Below are 24075 nucleotides of genomic sequence, written 5' to 3'. Positions count from 1 at the left end.
TGAGAATTCCCTCTGACTATGCGCACCTAGCATGCCGACCCCCCAGGGCTGTGACCACGTGGCCGCCTCCAACTGCCTGCAGCTTGCTCCGGGAACCACCCCGTGCCCCTCTGACACACCTGCAAGACGAAGTCATAAACAACATCTCAGTCATGTTGGGATGGCTTGGGGAACATATTAAAGCAGAGCTGATTTCCTTTGCTTCCCAAACTGGGAGGGGCAGGAGGAGCCAAGCATGCTGTCCTTTCTGACATCTCCCCCGCAGCCCTCCGTCCGGGGTTCTCTAGAGCTCATCCGCACAGGTCTGCCCACCTGCTTTCCCCCTCGTCAATCCTGCCTCCCGGGCTGCAGATCCCGGGGTGGGGCGGGGTGGGGTGGATGGCCGCTCAGCTGGTGGAGGCCTTGGAAGCTGTTTCCTTCCCTCACCAGCCCTGATGGCCCTTGCAGCTGACTCCCACGCTCCTCCCCGGCTGACCTCCAGGGGCTCCTCCACGTCCAAGCTGACTGGCAGGTTGCAGCAGGCTAGAGACAGGAGGGGAGGTCAGGTCTTGGGCACCCTGTTGGGTAAACACATGCTCGCCGGAGCCCAGATGCAGCGCCCTCAGAAAACACCCTAACAGCTGGGCACGAGCAGACATCTGGATAGGCAAAATCTGGTTAATTACCACGAGGTGACTCCTGCTCCTGAAACAAACAGGGCTGAAGGCACAATGAGTCCTGCAGCTTGGCCGAGATGGCGAGTTTTTCCTCATCAAAACGAGTAATGTGTCTGCAGTAACTAACAGCACTAGCTAGCCTCTCTGTGAAGACGGTCATTTGGTTTCCCCTCTCTGAACTCAGGCCCTGCGCAGCACCCCAGTAATGTCTGTTATCCCACGCTGGGAGTGTAGGCTTCCCCGCCCCCCCCCCATGTGTGTGCATTCACTCATATAATGGGGCAGAGTGACACTGTGGCAGCGTCATAGCCCAGGTCTCAAGAGACCCTCTCCACCTCTGTTCTCTCTGAACCCTGTTGTCTCCGCGTGGACAAGTCCAGACGAGCCTGCCGGAGGAGACACGAGCCGGCAGAGCTCAGTAGAGCCAGCCAGGCCCGGGCTAGGCTGGAACACGCTCCTGTCCTCCCAAGATCAGCAGAGTTGCTTGAGCCACCAAGGGGGCACAGAGGAGGCCAGCAGAGACCGGCAGAGTCACCTCACTAAGCCCAACATGAGCACTAACCTTGAGGACTGGCAGCTAAAGACAGTCGAACCCCAACCCCAGTAACCACCAGCAGGGCATTGGTTCTAGGATCCCCGCCAGACACCAACAGCGCCAGATGTTCAAGACCCTCCTGTAAAACAGTGACACATCCACTTGGCCCTAGCCCATCCTTCTGGATGTGTCACCTCTAACAACTTAAAATACCTAATGCAATGTAAATGTCATGCAAATAACCAGTTTATTGCTTAGGGCATCAAGACCAGAGAAATAAATATGCATACGTTCAGTACCGTTCATAGGCCTAACTTAAGTGTTTCTAACTTAAGTGTTTTCCCTGAAGCATGTTTTTTTTTTTTTTTTTTTTTTTTAAGAGAGAGAATTAAAGAACTAGAGCCTCTAGTCACTACAAACAAACTCCAGGCACATGTGCCAGCTTGTACTTGTACATCTGGCTTATGTGGGTACTGTGGAATCAAACTTGGATCCTTAGGCTTCACAGACAGGTGTCTTAACCTCTAAGCCATCTCTCCAGCCCTGTCCTGAATATTTTGGATCCATTGCTGATTGAACCAGCGGACCTGGAAGCTATGCATACAAAGTGCCTACTATATATACAGTTATTTTGAGTCCTAAGTTGAAGTGATTTATTACCCGCAAAAACTAACTAAAGAAAAGCTTGTCCCTGTGTATGTATGTATGTGTATGATGATTTTTTTTTTAAATCTGGTAGTAGAAATCACTAATACTAATGAACAGTGATCATTTCTTTTGGCTATGCAAACATTACAGCAACACTATTGGAGCGTTAAGTCACAGGGAGATGAGTCGCTAGCTATCTGATCATCTCAGCACCAGTCAGCAGGGACTGAAGACGCCGGTCACATCACAGCTTCTGCCAGCTGCTTCGGCACCTTCCTACAGCTGGGGCTCCCCTGGAGGAGGATGTGGCTGGCACCCACTTACCAGGATCTTGGTGGTGTAGGCGCTGTTGATGGCGATGGCGTTGACCAGCAGCTCCATGGTCTTGGCGTTGATAGAGCTGGGGTCAGGAACCTCCTTGTAGTGGGTGTCACCAACATAAGCCTGTACCACTGTCATGCGGTTGGTGGTCAGCGTGCCGGTCTTGTCCGAGCAGATGGCCGTGGCGTTGCCCATGGTTTCACAGGCATCCAGGTGGCGGACCAGGTTGTTGTCCTTCATCATTTTCTGGAGAAGGGGGTGAGAGGGAGACCTTGGCCATCTGGGAGCCCTAGGGTTCTTTTGCCCAGGTGCATGGCCCCTTTCTTCCTTCTTTATAAATAATTTGGACCATATAAACGATTGATAATTGAATTTATTAATTTGAGTTCAAGTTATATACATTCTTTTTTTTATTTTTAAAGTGTAGCCTAAGCAGTCCTCAAACTCCTCATCCTCCTGCCTCCACCTCTTTAGCATTTACCTATACAACACAGACTGTCCTCGAACTCTGTGTAGCTGAGGACAGACTCCCACCTCCACCTCCTGAGCGCTGAGATTATAGATGTACAGCACTTTGTCCACTGTTATCTATATTTTATATGGGAAAAATAGTAGGAAAGATAAAAAATTAAGGTTGGGTTCCTCTCTACTTCAAATATTTTTCTTTTGGCTTCACATAGGTAACTGCCTTATTTGGTGATGTATCATACCTTTCTGGTGTCTATTTTCTTTTTTAAAATTATTCTATTTGTTTATTTTTTAGAGTGAGTGAGAGAGTGAGAGAGAGAGAGACTGGATGTGTCAGGGCCTCTTGCCACTGCAAACAAACTCCAGACACATGTGCCACCTTGTGCATCTGACTTATGTGAGCACTGGGGAACCAAACCTGGTCCTTAGGCTTCATGCAAGTGTCTTAACTACTAAGCTATCTCTCCAGCCCAGGTGCCTGTTTTCATTGTTGCGTCAATTTTACCATAAGTAGATATATTTAGGATATGTATATCTCTATATCTATCTATCTATCTATCTATCTATCTATCTATCTATCTATCTATCTACCTACCTACCTACCTACCTACCTACCTACCTACCTATTTAGATATATGTAAGAGAATATCTGTGAAATATAAAAATAACATTATCATTGGGTTATAGAATTTCATTTTCTTGAGGTAGGACCTCATTCTAGCCTAGGCTGACTTGGAACTCACTCTGTAGTCCCAGAGTGGCCTTGAACTCACAGTGATCCTCCTATTTCTGTCTCTTGAATGTTGGGATAAAAGGCATGCACTGCCACACCTGGCTGAATTTTAAATTTCTATTGGCTTCTATTTCAAATCTATAAATCATATTTGTCTTTTGTTTTTTTTCAAGGTAGGGTTTCACTCTAGCCCAGGCTGGCCTGGAATTCACTGTGTAGTCTCAGAGTGGCCTTGAACTCACAGTGATCCTCTTACTTCTGCCTCCCGAGTGCTAGGATTAAAGGCATGTGCCACCACACCTGACTTTATAAATCATATATTCCACAATGAACACACTGCATTATAAAAATCACAAACTTTAAATAATACAACTATGGAAAGAGGAAAAATGAGCCATCAACAACCACTGAGAGAAGAAATATCCTACATATAAAGATCCTTTTTATTTTATTTATTTATTTATTTTGTTTGTTTTTCGAGGTAGGGTCTCACTGTGGTCCAGGCTGACCTGGAATTAACTCTGTCATCTCAGGGTAGCCTTGAACTCATGGCAATCCTCCTACCTCTGCCTCCCAAGTGCTGGGATTAAAGGCATGCACCACCACACTGGGCTCAAGATCCTTTTTTAAAAATTTATAATAATTTACATATGTTCTTAAAGGATTTACTTATTTGTGCATGTATGGAGGGCAGGGGTGTGTTTATGGGTGCACCAAAGCTTCCTGCCACTGCAAATAGATGTCTGTCTGCTCTTATGTGGGTAGCTAGGGAATTGGGCCTGTCTAGCAGGCTTTGCCAACAAGTGTCTTTAACCATTAAGCTATCTCTCCAGCCCCTGTGGTTTTTTTTTTTTTTTTTTTTTTTTTAGTTCTTTTATTCTATATATTTCTCTTTCTGGCTCAGCTCTACACTCCTAGCTTCTTCTTGGTTCTCAAGCAAGTGATGTCAGTGAAGTTATTCTTATGCAGGCCCTACCGACACCCTGACCCCATCTGCAAGCAGAAATGTGGAAGGCTGCTAGAGGCCGAGTCAGATGGAGCACTTGTCTGTGACTAGGAATTTGATTTCCTTTATTCTCTCTCCTCACTGTAACTCTTCATAACAAGGGTAAATGAGGAGTGTAAATGCGGTGTTGTAATAGAGATTTATGTTACTAAAATGAATACTGGTCAGATTATATATATGTATTGTATTTCCTTTATTTCAATCTGGGACAGTAGTAACAATAAAGGTAGAGAGGAGGCACTGTCAGTAGCCATTTGAATTTGCAACACACGTTATAGTCTGCAAAGCCCTCTTGTGTTTATTTTGTGGTCTGGTGTTGTAAGAACCCTGTGAGACCTGAGTACATCTTGGTAATCTCTTTTGGTGAACTCTAGGCAAAGTGAATTGACCAAGGTCACACACACTCCTGGAGAGGTTGGAAACTGCGGTCTGCACACAGCTCTGCTTAACTTCACAATCTGGATCATTCTAATGAGCCACCACCCACCTGCCTCACTTAGGGTTTGTCTCTTAATGGAAGACTAGTCGGGTGAGCCCATGCCTATAATCTCAACACTCGAGAGATTGAGGCAGCAGGACTGCTGTGAGTTCAAGGCCAGCCTGTGCTACCTAGTGAGATCCTGTCTCTAAAAACAAAACAAGCCAATCTCTTGTTGGGACTGTCCAACGTGGTGGCCACAGAGGCTAATAAACCCTTGAAATGTAGCTGACCCAGACTGTGTTCAAGACACAGTGGATTTTGAAGACACTGTGAAAAGGACAGAGGAATTATCTCTGTAATTTTTTTAAAAAAATATTTTATTTTTTATTTGAGAGAGAGAGATAAAGAGAGGGAGAGAGGGGGAATGGACACTCCAGGACCTCCAGCCACTGCAAACAAACTCCAAATACATGCGTCACCTTGTGCATCTGGCTTTAAGTGTGTACTGGAGAATTGAACCTGGATCTTTTGGTTTCGCTGGCAAGAGCCTTAACTGCTAAGCCATCTCTCCAGCCCCTCTCTGTGATTTTTATACTGATCACCTGTTGGGTTGGTAATAATTCGAACATGCGCAGTAAACTGTGTTATTCAGTTCACTATCACAGGCTGAGGAGATGGCTGAGTCAGTAAAGTGCTTGTTACACCAGCAAGAGGACCTCAGTTCAGATCCCCAGCATCCATGTGAAATCCGGGTGTGGTGGCATTAGCTTGGAATCTTAGCACCGGGAAGGCAGAGAGAGGAGGATCCCTGGGATTTCTGTTTATCTAGTCGAGCCAAACTGTTGAGTCCCTGGTTCAGTGAGAGACCTTGCCTCAAAAAACATAAGGTGGAAGGCTGTAGAAATGGCTCAGCAGTTAAAGGCGCTTGATTGCAAAGACAGGTGGCCTGGGTTCAATCCCAGTATACCCATGTAACGCCAGGTGCACAAAGTGGGGCGTGCATCTGCAGTTTGTTTGCAGTGGCAAGAGGCCCTAGAGACCCCATAATTTGCCTCCCACTCTCTCTTTCCTTGCAAATAAGTAAAAAACTTAAAAATAAAGTGGGCAGGGCTGGAGAGGTGGCTTAGTGGTTGAGGCGCTTGCCTACAAAGCCAAAGGACCCAGGTTCCATTCCCCAGGATCCATGTAAGCCAGATGCACAAGGGGGCGCACATGTCTGGAGTTCGTTTGCAGTGGCTGGAGTCCCTGGTGTGTCCATTCTCTCTTTTTCTCTGACTCTTTCTATCAAATAAATAAAATAAAATAAAATAAAATACTTTTTAAAAATAAGGTGGACAGTGGTTGAGGCAACACGATGCTGACCTCTGGCCTCTACGCACACTCATGTACATGCATTAATACACACGTATGCACACACATTCACACACATGTGAACCTGCATATACACATGCATGCACATCACACATATACATAAGAGAAAGTTAATATCACCTGTTGCTTTGTACTTTGTTTTACTTTTTAATTTTTTTATTTAAGAGGGAGAGAGAGAGAGAGAGAAAGAGAGAGAGAGTGAGTGAGTATTGGCACACCAGGGCCTCAGCCACTGAAATTGAACTCCAGACTCTTGCGCCACCTAGTGGTCACATGCAACCTTGTGCTTGCCTCACCTTTGTGCATCTGGTTTACGTGGGATCTGGAGAGTCGAACATGGGTCTTTTAGGCTTCGCAGGCAAGCACCTTAATGGGTAAGCCATCTCTCCAGTCCCTTTTTATTTATTTTTAAATAATTTTATTTATTTGTAAGGAAAGGGAGGGAGAAGGTGGTAAGGTACAGGCAGGGCAGGGCCTTTGGTCACTGTAAAGGAACTCCAGATACAAGTAGCACTTGGTGCATCTGGCTTTATGTGGGTACTGAGGAACTGAACTCAGGCCAAGAGGATTTACAGGCAAGTGCCTTTAACCTCTGAGTTATCTCCCTAACCGTCTTTATGGTTTTAAAAAGAGGTAGTTACTAGGACATCTAAAATGGTGCATGCGGCTCACATTCTGTTCCTATTGGTCAGGGCTGACCCAAGTGGTCATTGCTGTGCTCTTGATAGCAGCATTCAGGGTCAGCTCAGAGAAGAGGTGGCCTCATGTGTTGTCAGGTGGCTATACTAGTCACATGACCTAAGATGACCAACGGCACCAGGTGCAAGAGATAAATACTGCAAAAGACGCACAGGTCTAGAACTAGGTAGCTCACAATTCTCCCTGAACATCCACCTTGGAAATCCTGAGCTCAGTGGGGTGGTTACGGGAACCGACTCACAGCCACGTAAGAATGCCCCTTGCTGGATCCTGGGCCCCCAAGGAGCATCGTGTTGTGACCTGCTTGGGATTTGGTTTGTGGGATGGAGTTTCTTTGAGAACCCTAAAACAGGGAGATGATAAAGGTGGTATCCCTTACACAGGACTGCCACTTGCTGGCACCTGCTGGGAGATCTCTTTCTGTATGAAATTACATCGCAGAGCCCAGTCCAAATCCCAGCTTGAAAACTGATGCCCACTGTGCCCTCTGGCCACCCTGCCAGTTTCTTAGAGCACAAGCCTTTGCAGGGACCTCCTGGCATTGGGACTCTGGGAATGAGGATCCAGGGCCCTGCCCTCTGAGGAGGGGAAACTTCAGGGAAAGAGGAAGAAGAGGGAAAATGTGGCCTGAGAGTGTCTGACACATAGTATACAAGCTCCTTAAAGGCCACTGCTTTCCCAGGTGAAGCAGGCACTTAGGACAGGCTCGAAAAGTTGAGCTTTGTCAGCAAACGTTCCTGGACAGTGCTCCATATACATGCTTGTAAAACCTTTTGTGGGGGGGCCTGAGATGGTTCAGTGGGAAAAGTGCTTGCCATGCAAGTATGAAGACCTGAGTTTGGATCCCCAACACCCTCGTAAATGCTGGGTGGGGGCGCATGATGGCTCCCCTGAAATCCCAGTCCTTGGGAAGTAGAGGCAAGGGTTCCCTGAAGCAAGCTGGTTAGCGAGACTAGCCAAATCAGTGAGCCCTGGGTTCAAGTGAGCAACCCTGTTTTATATTTATTCACTTGCCAGGAGCGGGGGGAAAGGGAGAGAGACATTGTCTGCCACTGCAAATGAACTCCAGACACACAGGCTGATTCGTGCATGTGGCTTTACATGGGCACTGGGGAATCGAACCTGGGCTCTTAGGCTTTGCAGGCAAACACCTTAACCACTGAGCCATCTCTCCAGCCCAACCCTGCTTTAATAAACAAGGTGGAGAGCAATCAAGGAAGTCATTTGACATCAGCCTCTGACCTCCATATAGATGTGCCCACACACACATGTAACCCCAGACACATATGCACTGAACACAGGTGAACACTTACACACACACACACACACACAGACACACACACACACACACATGCATACCACACATACAAAAGTTCTCTCAACAAACTTTTTATGTTGTCCTCCTTCCATCCTTCCTCCCTTCCTTCCTTCCTTCCTTCCTTCCTTTTTGGTCTTTTCAAGGTAGGATCTTGCTCTAGCCCAGGCTGACCTGGAATTCATTATGCATTCTGGGGGGGGGGGCGCTAAACCTCAAGGCGACCCTCCTACCTCTGCTTCCTGGGTCTAGCACTAAAGGCGTGACCTGGAATTCACTATGTAGTCTCAGGGTGGCCTTGAACTCACAGCGATCCTTCTACCTCTGCCTCCCAAGTGCTGGGATTAAAGGCGTATGCCACCACACCCGGCTTTTTCAGCAACCTTTTTCATTTTCAGCTGATAGCTGAGGGGAGGGAGTGCCTTTGTGGATTCGGCTCACCTCTGTCGCAGCTTCGGCGGGACATCTGAGACCCCCTGTACTGTGGCTACGGAGGGCCTATAAAACCAGGACTACTAGACTTGTGCCTAGGTTTAGTGGGGTGGGCACGGATTCTGGTTTATTCTACTTTTTTTTTTTTTTTTTTTTTTTTTGTGGTGCTGAGGACTGGACCCTGGGCCCCGCCCATGCAAGCCAAGTGACCTATCACTGAACTACAATCAGCCCTATGCTGGGTTTTTTTTTTTTTTTTTAATTTTCAACTTTAAGTTGATCATACAATTCTGAAGACTTTACATCAAGTCCAGATCTAGCTTTTCTTGGGGAACAACAATGCAGGTCTGGCAACCCCAGTCTGCCTCCCTCTAAGGTAACGCATGGGCTGAGCTAAGTAGTGGGGGCTCTTTCGGTCAGGGCCCGGCTCTCTTGTTTACCTCGGGCTTTCAAAGGCGTCTGAGTCCGGAGGACCTTACGGCACCCCCTGCCCCTGTCTCACCTTCACGGAGTAGGCCAGCGAGATGGTGACCGCCAGCGGGAGTCCCTCAGGCACGGCCACCACCAGGACCGTCACGCCGATGATGAAGAACTTGACGAAGTACTGCACGTAGACGGGCGTGCACTCGGGCAGCCACGGCTTCTTGTTGACCACGAAGGTGTCCACGGTGAAGTAGAGCACCAGGATGATCACCGTGATGGCCGACATCACCAGGCCTGCGACACAGGGACACCTGCTCACGGGGCTCCGAGGAGCGCGGGGAGGACCCTGGCTGGGGGCGGGGGAGGGGGAGCTGGGCGTGGGCCTAGCCCCATCAGAAGGCCCCTGGGGTCAGGCAGAGGCCCGGCTGGCTCACCTCCAAGCTCTGCTACCTCCTTGCTTTGTGACCTGGAGCGCGTCTTGATCTGGTCCCCTCCTCACTGCAGGAGGGACACGGGGTTCCTGCCTCCCCCCCCCCCCCCCCCGCCTTGGGCTTTGCAAAGCTCAAATGCAGACAATGCATATCAAGCGCCTAGCTCGGTGCCCACGTGACACCTAGCAGCCACTCCAGACATGTGTGCCGAGGGGCCACTTAAGTATAAGAACAGGTATCTGCATGCAGTTGTCTCGTAATAATGAGGTCACGTGGGAATCTTCTCCTTATTCATTCAACAAACGCCTGAGTATCTCTGATACGCCAGGTGACTGGTATATCTGGAACGCAGGGATAGGCTGTAACAAGGGCAGAAACTCTGCCCTCTGACCTGATAGTCTAAAGGGGGAGGGAGACAAGGAATCCAGAGACAAATGCAGCACCAAGAGTTTTTCAAGGACAGGAGAGGTGGCTTAGCGGTTAAGGCGCTTGCCGGTGAAGCCTGAGGACCCAGGTTTGATTCCCCAGGACCCACATAAGCCAGATGTACAAGGTGATCTGGCGTTTGTTTGTCGAGGCTAGAAGACCTGGCGTGACCATTCTCTCTCTGTCTCTTTCTCTTCCAAATAAATAAAATAAAAATTTAGGGCTGGAGAGATGGCTTAGCGGTTAAGCGCTTGCCTGTGAAGCCCAAGGACCCCGGTTCGAGGCTTAATTCTCCAGGACCACTTTCTCTTTCTGTCGCTCTCAAATAAATAAATAAAAATGAACAACAACAAAAAGAAACAGGATGTTTAAGAAAATAAACATTTAAAAAGAGCTTCTCAAGCTACATATTTTATTTATCTTGCATGTGTACATGTATGCAATATGCACATATGTATGTGCATTCATAGGAGCGAGTGGAGGTCAGAGTTCAGCATCAGGTGCCACACTTCGCACTGTCTACCTTATTTTTGAGGGCGGGGTCTATCACTGAACCTCGGGCTCACAGGCTCTGCCAGAGTCACTAGCTAGTGAGCCCCTGTCCAGCTCCTCAGCATTGGGGTTTCAGGCATTTACATGGGCTCTGGGGATTCAAACTCAGATCTCCATGCTTGCACAAGTGTCTGCCCAGCCCCCTTTTCCCTGTTTTTTTGTTTTTTCCAATATTATTTATTTCTTTATGAGAGAGAGAGAGAGAAAGAAGCAGATTGAGAAAGAGAGAATGGGCGCGCCAGGGCCTCCAGCCACTGCAAATAAACTCCAACACGTGCACCACCTTGTGCATCTGGCTTACGTGGATCCTGGGGAATCGAACCTGGGGTCCTTTGGCTTTGCAGGCAAATGCCTTAACCACTAAGCAATCTCTGTTGACTGAATGAGTAAAGCGGGATCTGTTTTCGAGACAAGCCTAGACTGCCTCAAACAGTGCTGGGATTACAGGCATGTGTGTGCTACTGTGTTCAACTATAGCAAAAACATTTCCAACATGGATGACTTCCGTGAAGAAAAAATGCCAGGAAAACGTGACGGAAGAGGAGGGGCTACTAGGAAATGGCTTCTTGGAGGAGGTAGTATATGAGGGGACCCCAGGGCCATGTGGGGGAGCCTCCCAGTGGTAACCTGAGGAAACAATAAGTGGTCGCTATTTGAATAAGGACACTGAGGCTCAGACAGGGGAAGTGACTTGCTGATGACCGTGAAGGTGTCCGCGGTGAGACAGAGCACCAGGATGACCACTGTGACGGCTGACATCACCAGACCTATGACACAGGGACACCTGCTCACAGGGCTCCAAGAATGCGGTGGCCCCCTGGGGTCCCTTCTGTCAGGTCAGCGTGCCCAGCCCCCACTCTCCTCGGGCACCCGTGCAGACGTTGTGGAGACTGTGCCCATCTGTGCCCTGTGCTAGAGGAGGTGGCGCCAGGGCGGGGGTTGGGAGCCTGTGAGTACGCACACCTCAAACGGACGGTCAGGACCCCACGGCTGTCATGCGGGGGTGTGGGGTTCCTCAAAGCCCAGCCATCTGGTATAAGGTGATCTAAAGATCCCATTCCATGGGATGAAACATAGACTAGGAATTCTCTAGAAAGCTTACCAGCAACTAGTTCCTTCCTCCCTGACCTGCAGCATGGCAGGTTCACCCGCAGCACCCACGTCTACATCCCTGACCACCCGTCCCAGATTCGCCTTCTGAGAATTCAGCCCCCGAGGGAGGCAGAGCTGGGCTGTTAGTGCCGTTCCTGGTAGGATGAGGTGACGGCCCAGGGTGGAGAGGACTTTAGAGGCCACAGGGTTGTCCTTGCTTAGATTCCTTATCTCCCAGCGCCACATGGAGTCTCCTGCCCGTGACAGCAATGGCAGGAGGGAGGAAATCCCTGGGCCTATGTCTCCTCCCTGCCCCCGAATCCCCCAGTTCCAGCTGCAGGGCCCCACAGCCCAGGATCCAGCCCTGTCTGACAGCTGCAGGGGCGGGAAGCCAAGCTCTCAGCAGCCACGAGCCGTCTCCAGGCCCCCAAGTTTATATATAGACCGCGGAGCCTATAATTTGCCTCTCTTCCCCACACCGTGGTGGTGTCTGTCTATAATTAGAGCTGGAGACATGGCCGCTGGGTGGGAAGCCTTGGCACTTGCACAACCTTGTGTTGGGGGGAAGGGAGGTCAAGGCCGTGCTGGAGGGCTGGGGCTCATCTTGCCGCCGCGTTAGGCCTGGGCCCGGGGAGGAGGGTTTATCAGCCATTGCTCACAGCTAGCACTGTAGTCTGGGGTGTTTGGTGGGTCTCAGACAAGCGCTTCTGCCTGGGTTCTTGACCCTGCCTTTAACCTCTTTGGTCTTTCTTCTGTACTGTAAGCCAGGCTGGCTATTCATTATCAAGGCCAAATGCATTCCTATCCACTGCCCCTTTTTTTTGGGGGGGGCCTTCAAGGTAGGGTCTCGCTCTAGCCCTGGCTGATCTGTAATGTACTATGGAGTCTCAGGCTGGCCTTGAACTCACAGCGATCCTCCTACCTCTTCCTCCTGAGATCTGGGATTAAAGGCGTGCGCCACCACGCCGGGCTCACCTCTCTTGCTCTAACCTCTTCCATGGCTCTCGTTGTCCACAGAGTAAGGTCCGTGTTGCCCAGAACTCCAGACCCTTCAGGGTCTGGCCCAAAGCACATGCCATAGACTTGGGTGCCCTGTCTACTTAGTCTCCCATGATTCTCCTAGCTGCCTGTCAACACAGGGACAAGGTTATTCCAGTTTACAGAAGAGGAGGCGGAGGCTCAGGGCTGGGGGTGTGGGGGGGGGTGTGCAGAGAGTTACTGTATGTGTGTGCGGGGGTGCAGAGTTATCGTGGGGGGGCAGAGAGTAACTGTATGTGTGTGGGGGGCCAGAGTTACTGTATGTGTTGGGGGACAGAGAGTTACTGTGTGTGGGGGACAGTGAGTTAATGTGTGGGGGGCAGAGAGTTACTGTGTGTTTGGAGGTGGACAGAGAATTACTGTGTGTGGGGGGCAGAGTTACTGTGTGTTTGGAGGGGGACAGAGAGTTACTGGCTCATGTTCTCCCAGCCATGGCTGTGGGAGTCTGTTTGCTTCTGACATCTGGAGCGGGCAGGTGTGAAGGACCCTCCGGGGGACGTTCCACGCGTCACTGGTGGAGCGGCGGAGGGACGCCTGGGCCGGGGCCGGCCACACACTCACCCGCCTTGCCGATCTGCACCGCCAGCTTGGTGAGCTTGCCCTGCAGCACCGACTTCTCCTTCTTGTGCATGTTGGCCTTCTTCTTGTCATCTGCGTCGCCGCCCTCCGCACTCTTCAGGGGCTGCATTTCCATGGCGGCCGCGCCATCCTGCTGTTTGGCTGCAGGGGCAGAGCACACACGTGTGCACACACAGACACGTGGTCAGCCTGCAGGCCAGGGTGCTCAGCAGCCATCCTGCCTGCCCAGGGGAGATGCTGGCCACCCGGCCTGGGCCCTGTATGGCCGGCGTAGAAGCTGGGGACAGGATGTGCCCCTTTTAGGTGTGTGTGTGGGGGGGTGTTTCTCTGGATCCCAGCTATGTCTGGCACCTGGAATCTGGGACACAGCAGTGACATGCACAGGGCCTGACCAAACCCACGGACTCCACCCCGGATGGTCTCTTAGCTTTCCCACAGTTAGGTGGACAGAAGAACATGGACTTCCCCAGTTTGTCTCAGGGGCCAGGCTGTTGGGATATTAAGGAGCAAGTGGATAGGAGGGACACAAAGCAAGCCTTTAGGGGAAAAGGAGAGTGTTCCTGGAGGTGGGTGCCAAGTCCCCATCTCCAGCCAGGATGGCCCCTTCAGTGTGGGACGGACAGGAGGGTCTGTGGTTCTTTTGAATGGAGAGACCCAGCCAGCTCTTGACCTGCCCACCTCCAACCATAAAGGTCTCCAAGAGCTAACTGCAGTGGGAATGCAGGCTTAAAAGATCCTGGCCCTGGAGCAGACCCTGTCCCCACAGTGACTTCTCTCTCTGGCCCAGTACTATGAGCATGACAGCTATCCCGCCAAGGTGACAGATGCCCCCAGGTGTGGCTGTGTCTGCCCCTGCTGTGACTGCAGTCCCACGAGGAGGGCCACAGGGGCCACGGAAACAGTTACCTTTGCTCTGGCTGCTGTCCGCACCGCCATCTTGCATTTTACCTACACGACAGAGAATTTCAACAGACAACAGAGAACAGACGGCAACCGATCGGTCACCACAAAGACGCGACAGGCCACAGACACTCATGTCACAGACAGAGGAAGGGCCAAGCTGTTCAGGCATGCCCGGGGAGCCCCACGGTGAAGGTCAGCCTGACCATTACATTAGCCATGGGGCTGTGGGGCCCGGTGGCTCTGGATTTTTCTAGGGTGCTTGGGGACAGGGTTTCTGTTGGACCAACCTTTGACTCTGAGTGTTCTATAGGATGAAAGAAAGGACCATAGCTGAGGATGAAAGGGACCTGAGTGTGTGCAGAAAGCAGGAGAACCCTGGGTTTGAGCCTCGTCTAGCTGAGAGGACAAGGGGACCCTGTTCAGATACTATCCTCCTCCTTTTCCTCCCCTTTCCTCCTTCCCTTCTTCTTCCTTACTCTCCCCCCTTTCTCTCTCCCTCCTCCTCCTGGGAATTAAACCTAGGGCCTGTACGTACTAGGCAAGTGCCTACCACAAAGCTATAGCACTAACCTTTTTATTATTCTCACTCTTATTTTATTTTATGTGAGAGAGAGAGAGAGAGGGAGGAAGAAAGAGAGAAAGAGAGAGACAGCATGCCAAGGCCTGTAGCCACTGCGATCAAACTCCAGATGCGTGTGCCACCTTGTGCATCTGGCTTTTGTGGGGAGTAGAACCTGGGTCCTTAGGCTTTGCAGGCAAGTGCCTTAATGGCTAAGCCATCTCTCCATCCCCACCCCTCAGTCTTTTTAAATTTTATTTATTTTTACTTATTTATTTGAGAGCAACAGAAAGAAAGAGGCAGATAGATAGAGAGAGAATGGGCATGCCAGGGCCTCCAGCCATTGCAAATAAACCCCAGATGCATGTGTCCCCTTGTGCATCTGGCTTACGTGGGTCTTGGGAAATTGAGCCTCAAACCGGGGTCCTTAGGCTTCATAGGCAAGTGCTTAATTGCTAAGCCATCTCTCCAGTACCCCACTTTTTTTGGTGTTTCTTTTTTTAAATTTAATTTTATTTATTTGAGAGAGAGAGATAGAAAGAGGGAGAGAGACAGACAGAAGAAGAGAATGATCATGCCAGGATCTTCAGCCACTGTAAACAGACTCCAGATGCATGTGCTACCTTGCGCATCTGGCTTACATAGATTCTGGGGAATCGAACCTGGGTCCTTTGGCTGCGTAGGCAACTACCTTAACTGCTAAGCTATCTTTTCAACCTTTTTTTTTTGATTTTCAAGGTAGAGTCTAGCTCTAGACCAGGCTGACCTGGAATTCACTCTGTAGTCTCAGGGTGGCCTCAAACTCATGGCAACCCTCCTACTTCTGCCTCCCGAGTGCTGGGATTAAAGGCGTGCGCCATCACACCAGGCTTGTTAGTATCTTTTCTTGGCAGCTCCTTTGTCACTTTACAGAAGAGGAAACTGAGGCACGTGGACATTTGAAGCAGCCTGCCAGCCTCACTATATTTATTTATTTATTTAGTGGCTGAAAGGGACATGCGTTCGGCCTGGGACCCTGGCTCATTGCTTTCCGTTCAAGTACTCTTCCTCACCACTCCTTCGCTGGGGTTTAAAGACAAAGGTCCCTTTGTTCTGTTGTAAAATCCTTTCTTCTAGATTCAAAAACCAGAGAGAAAACTTTTTTTTTTTTCTATATAGCAAGTAGCAATGAGAAACAATTACTTTTATTTCTTGAAATAATTTCACTAAGTAGGCTAAGCGGTACCAGAGGACTGGGCTGCAACAGTCTCTCTTGGAAGGCTTGAAGGGTCTTTATTTGTACTGCAGATGACCAGATGTGCTAGCTGCAACGCGTGCCCATTAGACCCGGCTAGCAATTTCCTCTTTTATTGCCACAGTCATCACGTGGCCAGGAAAATGATCACTAATGCATAGGCTGGAGGGAGGGAGCTATGTCTAAGAATGCTCTGGTGCAGATGGCCTGTTTTGTCAGAAGCAAGGGAATTATTTGGGTCTCTTCTTGGCCAGATTGGCCCGGTGGTGGGACAGGCAGCCTTGGCCTCACATATTGTAGGATCCCATGGAATGGAGGATGAGTACTGTCTTAGAGGCAAGGTGGACCCATTCTCTCTGTGTATCACCAGGGATGAGAGTGTGAGGATCCTGGACCTGGAGACAACCTGACAAGCTTTAGGGATGGGCAGGCCACTAAGCAAAGAGACGTAGGAAATGTCACTTCTCTTCCCCAAGTCTTCCTTCCCCCCTCTGTGAAATAGGCCATGGCAACCAAGGGAATGCTTGGGAAAGCGCTTGCAGCACAGCACACGGACCGCAGCTCATAGGGATGCAGCGTTGACGCAGTGATAGCTGCGAGAGCAACTGAGGCTCCAAACAACGATAGTTTGTGGGTGCCAAAGAAAAGAAAATGACACCCCAATTGCTCAGGCAATAAAACCACAGATTAACCACTGGGACCTAATGAAATTACAAAGATCTTGCACCGCAAAGGACACAGTGAAAAAAGCAAAGAGGCAACCTACAGAATGGGAAAAAATCTTCGCCAGCTATATATCTGATAAAGGATTAATATCTAGGATATACAAAGAACTCAAAAAGTTAACTAATAAGGAATCAAACAGGCCAATCAAAAAATGGGCTAAGGAGCTAAATAGAGAGTTCTCAAAGGAAGAAATACGAATGGCATATAAGCACCTAAAAAAATGTTCTACGTCACTAGTCATCAGGGAAATGCAGATTAAAACTACATTGAGATTCCATCTCACTCCTGTCAGATTGGCCACCATCATGAAAACAAATGATCATAAATGTTGGCGGGGATGTGGAAAAAAAGGAACCCTTCTGCACTGCTGGTGGGAATGCAATCTGGTCCAGCCATTGTGGAAAACAGTGTGGAGGTTCCTAAAGCAGCTAGAGATTGATCTACCATATGACCCAGCTATAGCACTCCTAGGCATATATCCAAAGGACTCATCTCATTTCCTTAGAAGTACATGCTCAACCATGTTTATTGCTGCTCAATTTATAATAGCTGGGAAATGGAACCAGCCTAGATGTCCCTCAACAGATGAGTGGATAATGAAGATGTGGTACATTTATACAATGGAGTTCTACTCAGCGGTAAAGAAAAATGAAGTTATGAAATTTGCAGAAAAATGGATGGACCTGGAAAGTATTATACTAAGTCAGGTAACCCAGGCCCAGAAAGCCAAGCGCCACATGTTCTCCCTCATATGGGGATCCTAGCTACAGATGACTGGGCTTCTGTGTGAGAATGAAAATACTTAATAGCAGAGGCCAGTAAGTTGAAAAGGAGACATAAAGGGTGGAGAAAGGAAGGGAGGAGGATACTTAATAGGTTGATATTGTATATATGTAATTACAATGATTGTAATGGGGAGGTAATATGATTGAGAATGGAATTTCAAACGGGAAAGTGTGGGGGTGGGGAGGGAGGGAATTACCATGGGATATATTTTATAATCATGGAAAATGTTAATAAAAATTAAAAAAAAAAAAAAAAAAAAAAAAAAAAAAGAAAATGACAACGGCAATCATGATGTCTGAGGTACAGAATACCCCCACCTTCCACATGGGGATTGGGGGGTCACAGTTGGGGAAACACTGCTACCAAAGATTTTTTCCCCCCCTGCATACAAGTCATCAAAGTTTGGTTCAGAGGAAGGAGGTGAGATCATAGCGACCTCCCTTTCACCAAAGTGCAGCCTTGGGCACCCCTCTTTTTTTCAAGATAGAGTCTCATTCTAGCTGACCAGGAATTCACTCTGTAGTCTCAGGGTGGCCTCGATCTCACAGTGATCCTCCTACCTCTGTCTCCCGAGTGCTGCGATTAAAGGTGTGCGCCACCATGCCTGGCTTTGGCATCCTCTCTTTCTTGGAGGGAGGACCGTTTGCTAAAATTCACGCGCTTCTTTATCGGCCTGGGTTGGAACCTGACATGCATTTCGGACACTTTCTCAGGTGATGCCCAGGCTTTGGGTCCTGTGAACATATCTTTAAAGCAATGGCTCGGAGCACTGGTCCTACAAGTGTATGTGGGGCCTTGTCCACACTAGGTAGTTGCTATATTCCCATACTTGTTTTTTTAAATTCTTTTAAAAATACTTACTTGTTTGCAAGGAGACAGAGAGAGAGAGAAAGAGAGAGAGAGAAGACAGCCTGAGAGAATGGGCACAGCAGGGCCTCTAGCCACTGTAAACAAACTCCAGAAGCATGCGCCACCTTATGCATCTGCCTTATATGGGTACTGGGGAATCGAACCTGGGTCCTTTGGCTTTGCAGGCAAGCACCTTAACCATTATGCTATCCCCAGAGCTTGTGTTTTTTTTTTTTTTTTAATTTTTCAGGCAGGGTCTCATCTTGTAGCCTAGACTGGCTACAAACTCATGACTACACAGTGCTGCAATTGTAGTTCTGGGCACCATGTCTAGCCTTCAAACATCTTTGCTCACTGGGTTGTTTTCCTAGGAGAATACCTGGTCAATTCCTTGAAAAACTTAGTATCCATTAGGGAACCTTGAATCAGGAGAAGTACATATTTTGTTTTTTATTTTTATTTACCTATTTTTTGGCTTTTCAGGGTAGGGTCTTACTCCAGCCCAGTCTGACCTGTAATTCACTATGTAATCTCAGGGTGGCCTCGAACTCACAGTGACCCTCTTACCTCTGCCTCCTGAGGAGTGCTGGGATTAAGGGCGTGCGCCACTACACCTGGCTAGAGAAGTACACATTCTGAAGTCATCCATGTCTGGACATAAATCCAAGCTCTGCTACTTTCTAGTTCTGAGACCTTGGGTTAGCGTTGTGACCTCCTTGACACTCAGTCTACCCATCCTTTGAGTGGGTAGAATGAAGCCTGCCTCATGGGGTTGCCGTGAGGATCAAAGAGACAGAGAAACAGGGCCAGCTTAACATGGATGGACTAGAAAGGGAAGTTCCTCATCCTTCCTGTGGTTTTCCTTGGGATGCTGGAGGTTCTGCGTGCAGAATGGAAATTAAGGTGCTTTTTTAAAAATCTGGAATGGCCAGTTTAGGTGACACCTGTGTGCTTATCCCCTGGGGGAAGTATGGGCCACTTCCTTGTTCCTTCTCTCTCAGCCATGGGTTTGCCTATGTTGCTTTTCTCTGTCATCTCTCAGCCACCCCTTCCTGCTGCATGACACCTTCCACAGTCCCAGCTGCCCTCTTTCCCCCTTCTGGGTCCAGAACTGACCCACAGCAGAATTGCAATCTGCTCTACAGTGCCTTGCTCAACCCCTGCCATCTACACAGTGCTTCTATTGGCCACTTTTAAAGCAGGTGGGCTGGCCAGGGTCCTAGAGCAGGGAGTGGAAGAACAGGGAGGCAAAAGGGTCTCCACATTTTGCAGAAGGGTTGGGAAATAACCAAGCCTGGCATAGAGCAACTCTTCTGTTCCTTGCTGTGGGTTCTCTGTGAAATATTTTCCCAAACAAGTCCCAATGGCCCACAGCACCCAGAAGATCTTGGCGGCTATCGTTTGACCTAACTTGGGGAGAGGGAGATGGTGTCTGAAGTGAGAGGGGCTAGAGATCCTGCACCTTCAAAGGCCCAGAGCAAGGCATTGCAATTCCTCCTTGCCTGTGAGTAAGGCAACACTAGGGACATGGAAGCCACCCTCACCCCCAGCCACCCCAGGAATAATAAGAATGCACAGACCCACAGACACTCCAGCCCAGGCACCAGAAAGACACACCAATCCACACCCTAGGTCAGAACTAGGCCCATGTCCAGCAGACCCACTGCCTGTGGCTCAGAGAGAGAGAAGAGGAAGAAATGTCCACCTGTCTACCAGTAGCTCAGCCATGCTATAAGTGGGGTCAGGGAGCTGAATCCCAGCCTGGGTCCCCACCTCTGTGGATTTTAGAGAAGGCTTTGAGCCTTTTCTAGGGATCCAGATGCCAGTTTCTGCTCAGGTCCTGACCCCAGGCCATTTTCCCAAAGCCAGGGCCAAGAACGTGCTTAGAGCCAAGCCATGCCAGCTGGGACACTGCTTCTTGGGGGCCAGATCTGAAGTCAAAATCATGTCCCATTTTGGGCTCCCTTGGGGGTGGGAGGTCCAGGGGCCTGCTGGTAGCCAGCACCATTTTGGTAGCGGCCAGTGCACACAGAGTTGATTTCTCGGCCATGGCTCTGCTCCTAAGTGGCCCCCCACATAGGGGTGCGCCTCCGTGCGTGTAGAGGTAAGCATTGCCCAGAACAGAGAAAGCCCCAAGATGGGGAGAGGAGGAGAAGGAGGAGGAGGAGCCCATCACCCCAGACCGAGAGCTCGCCACGGGAGACATACCATTGACTAGGCTGGCATTTGCGCTACCAGCAGCATTTGAAGCTGCCGCACCGTCCGCCGCTGCGGGGGGGAGTGGAGGGATGGAAAATGCAGTGTCACATGGGGAAGGTAACGACCACAGCATGAACCCACCGGTGGGACCATAGCATGACTCTATTCTTAACAACCACCACAACGAAAATCTCGGTGGGAAACTTAAGGAACTCAAATGGGGAGGCAGGTGAAATGATGCCATGAAGATGCACAGGGGCGGGGGACTAAGACATGGAGGGTCTTGGGAATAAAGCATGGAGCATAACCAGGTGCTCAGGTGGGATGGCGCTTTTCCGTGGCAACATCTGAACCCTGTTGGCCTAGTAAGTCAGGTGGGGACCCCTGTGGGATGAAGAGGATCTATCAGGGATAGGGTCCATGACCAGGAGTCAATTTACAGGGTTCAGTGAGTGGTTCAGTGGGACCTGACCCTCAGAAGGAGACTTCTCTGTGACTGTCAGCACCTTGCAAAGAGTCCCATTCAAACAGCTGTCAATGGTCGTGACTTCAGGTCAGGTCACTGCCCATCACTGCCTCCTCCTTCCCTGACTAGCACATTCAAGACTGTCTTGGTGACCCCCATATGAGTGACCTCACCATGGAGAAGGGCCTTCTAGCGTTTATCATTATATACACAAGAAATCAAGGATGATATGAGATCATCAAATGTACCCCTATATCTTCTTCTTGGGGTGGGGTCTGGGACTCGGGGCGAGGGAAGGGGACCCTGGTGGGTGAGGCACACATGCTGTGTGTGCTCAGTGACAGGGAGTTGTGATGGCTGGCTCTGTGGGGGTGCCGGTGGGGTACAGAGGTCCTGTGGTGATGAGCGTACTGCATGCTGGTGTGTAGGGTGAAGGTAGTGGACAGGTGGTGGATATGCCATAAGGATGCGTGGACGGAGTGGGGTGTTGGGTTGTCCTGTGGGACTGATATAAAGAGGGCAGAGGGCACACAACATCCTCTAGCTATACCCTGATGGTCTAGGGACAGGGCCTGGGGCCATGGCTACAGTTAATTCTAAAAGCCCATGTTCCCTGAGGGGTCTTACTGTACCTGGTAGCTGAAGGCCATCCCCCTTCTTCACACCTGTGTGATGATTGTTGAGACATGTTAATGAAGGAGAAGCACACACAGATTCATCTGCGCAGCACACACACACACACACACACATACACATGTGTGCACGTACACGCACACGCATACGCACACACAGCTGCACATGGGATCAACCATGAACGGGAACATGTGTTTGGAGGGTTCTAAACCACATCCCTAGCTGATGATGGGATAGGAAGGCAGAGGGAGTCTAGCCATGTAGATTAGCTGTTCACAGTGGCCTGAGCTGCTGGACCACCTCCCAGGTGTCCTCTTCCCTGGGCCATTTGTTCCCTGGTCCTTTTCCCTATCTGTCCTCTTGGTTCAGAAAAGGACCCCGCATGGCACTCCAGGGGCTACAGAAGGCCTGTCCTTCTCAGACACAGGACTCACCTGTGGGAGATTTCTGGGTGCCTGCCCCTCAGCCATTCCACATTGGGGACAAGGACATAGGTACAGGCTGTTGTAGTCTACCAATTGCTTAGCTCTGCCCCACTCTTCACACCTGATTGTCCCAGCACCCTTGGTCACAGGTTCTCACTCATGCATAGACCCTGGCCCTGATATACTCTGGGACCCCAAGCCAACACTGCTGCCCATTCCCATCTCAGCCCTATTCAGCTCTCCTCAGATCAACTCTATTTTTCCTGATGGGGGTTTGAGAAGTGGCCATCACTTTAGGGCACCCACTAGAAAGGGGCCTGCCCTCAGACAGTGACCTCTGAACTGTGATGGAGCAGAATGACCTGAACTTAGGGAGAAGGCATCTGCCTTCTTATCAACTTTTCCTCAGGCTGGGTGTTAAAGGCTCAACCCTAGAGCTTGGGGAAGGAGACAAAAGACTGACACCTAGCAGGGAAAAGACTGCTCCTGACACCACACAAGTGTTTGGTAAGGAACTGGCTCTGCTAGGCTCTGGGTCCCTAGATCTATATTTTCTGTGTGAGTGTTTCCTCTGTTCTAAGAGATGCCTGCATCATGGACTGTTGCCAACTACCCTGAGGGGAACCCAGCCATATGGACTCTTTTGCCATGTTTTTGTGCTCACTGGTACATGGGTGCATGTGTGTATGTCTGTGCAGATGGAGGCCAGAGGACAACCTTGGGTGGTCTTCTTCTCAGGTGATGTCCATTTTTCTTATTTTGAAACACGGGTTCTCAGTGGTCTGAAACTCACCAATGAGGCTAAATTGGCTGGTCATTGAGTCCCAGGGATCCATCTGTCTCCCCAGAGTTGTTATTAAAAGCACACCAGCTATTTCACATGGAGCAACATAATACACAGCTGTTTTACATAGGTTCTGGGGATCAAACCCAGTTTTTTTTTTTTTATGGCCTGTAGGGCAAGCACTTTGCTGACTGAGTCATCTCCCCAGTTACTAAACACTTAATTTGAAAGGGGAGAAAGAACCAGGCAAGATAGCTGCTCCAGAGAATCAGAATGGTATGTATGGAACCAGCTTTTGGCCCCCATCCCCAGAATATTCTTTGCCATTGTCTGGGTCTGGCCTATACTGTATGGACTGTCAGCTCTGATAGGTAGAATTGACAATAATGGAAAGAACATGCCTGGGTGAGGTCTTTTATTCAATATTGGAGCAAGAGTCAGCCCAGATCCTGTTGGATGCTTTTCCTGCTGGATCCCAAGGACTCAGCAACATGCTTAGTATTTTGGACCTGGCCTGGAGGGAGAGGAAGGGCCTCTGTGACATGACTGGACAAGACAGAGACTGGGACAGGACCCTGAGATGGAACAGACAGCCCACCAGCCTGAGCTTGGCATCAAAGATGAAGGCAGTGGCTGTTTGTGCGAGGCAAGGACGTAAGACACTCAATAGTTATTTCATTGAGTGAACGTAAAACAAAACATGTGGCCTTAAAAGCTCCTCTCCACGTGAACAGGGGGAGGCTTACCTTTTTTGTCTTTCTTCTCTTCCTCTTCACCACCAGCCCCGAGCAGGGTAAAGATGATGCCAGTCTGAGAATTCACACCCACTGCAGTCACCACCATCCGCCCTGAGCCCTCCATCACATGGGTTCCTAGAGAAGGGGGCAGAAGCCACATTACCTTCTCATGACCAAAGCCCCTTCCCTGAAGAAGAAAGAACAGTTCTCCGCTCCTACCACCTTATTCAATAAAATTATGGGACACCACCTTTGTTTAGGGTCCTTTTAACATGATCCCATCTCAGGACATACTGGGGTGGGCCTAGGGTGGGAAGGCTGATGTCTCTCAGTTTTCCAACAGCTCCAGGCCCATCATCTCCTACCCTGGCATTGAGGGTTAGTTCCTCCTTGCCTCTGTTTATCACTTCCTCTCCTACCCACATAGGCCAAGCAGGGGACATAATGTCTCCTCATTGATAGTATTTAGACCCTATTCTCTCACATTCTGCCACAGGATAAAATGCTAACTAAGCTCTAGAGAGGACTGATGAGAAGGGGTCCACACTCCTTCCAAAGAGGGGAGGATAGAGGGGGGGGGCGTGAGAGAGGAGAAAAAGAAAATAAAACTTTGTCTATTTTCACAAAC

At 49.5% G+C, this 24075-nt stretch overlaps 1 protein-coding gene across 8 annotated transcripts in view; it reads right to left on the bottom strand.

Moving 5' to 3' along the window:
* Atp2b2 (ATPase plasma membrane Ca2+ transporting 2) overlaps positions 1 to 24075 on the bottom strand; it is a 129148-nt gene that overhangs the window by 44088 nt on the left and 60985 nt on the right. For 4 of the 8 annotated variants that reach the window (XM_045134301.1, XM_045134302.1, XM_045134306.1 and 1 more), the window contains exons 5-11: positions 23457 to 23582; positions 21501 to 21533; positions 20412 to 20471; positions 14053 to 14094; positions 13129 to 13287; positions 9108 to 9322; positions 2164 to 2406 (exon numbers count right to left, since the gene is read on the bottom strand). In XM_045134301.1, the coding sequence (XP_044990236.1) occupies positions 2164 to 2406; positions 9108 to 9322; positions 13129 to 13287; positions 14053 to 14094; positions 20412 to 20471; positions 21501 to 21533; positions 23457 to 23582 (878 nt within the window). The remainder of the gene's footprint in view (positions 1 to 2163; positions 2407 to 9107; positions 9323 to 13128; positions 13288 to 14052; positions 14095 to 20411; positions 20472 to 21500; positions 21534 to 23456; positions 23583 to 24075) is intronic. The other 4 variants (XM_045134303.1, XM_004651603.2, XM_045134305.1 and 1 more) reach the window with 2 other exon arrangements.

The sequence above is a fragment of the Jaculus jaculus genome, chromosome 14 (genome assembly GCF_020740685.1).
Source record: "Jaculus jaculus isolate mJacJac1 chromosome 14, mJacJac1.mat.Y.cur, whole genome shotgun sequence".
NCBI classification, from domain to species: Eukaryota; Metazoa; Chordata; class Mammalia; order Rodentia; family Dipodidae; genus Jaculus; species Jaculus jaculus.
The sequence above is the reverse complement of the archived record's forward strand: the minus strand, read 5'-3'. Positions and strand labels throughout refer to the sequence as shown.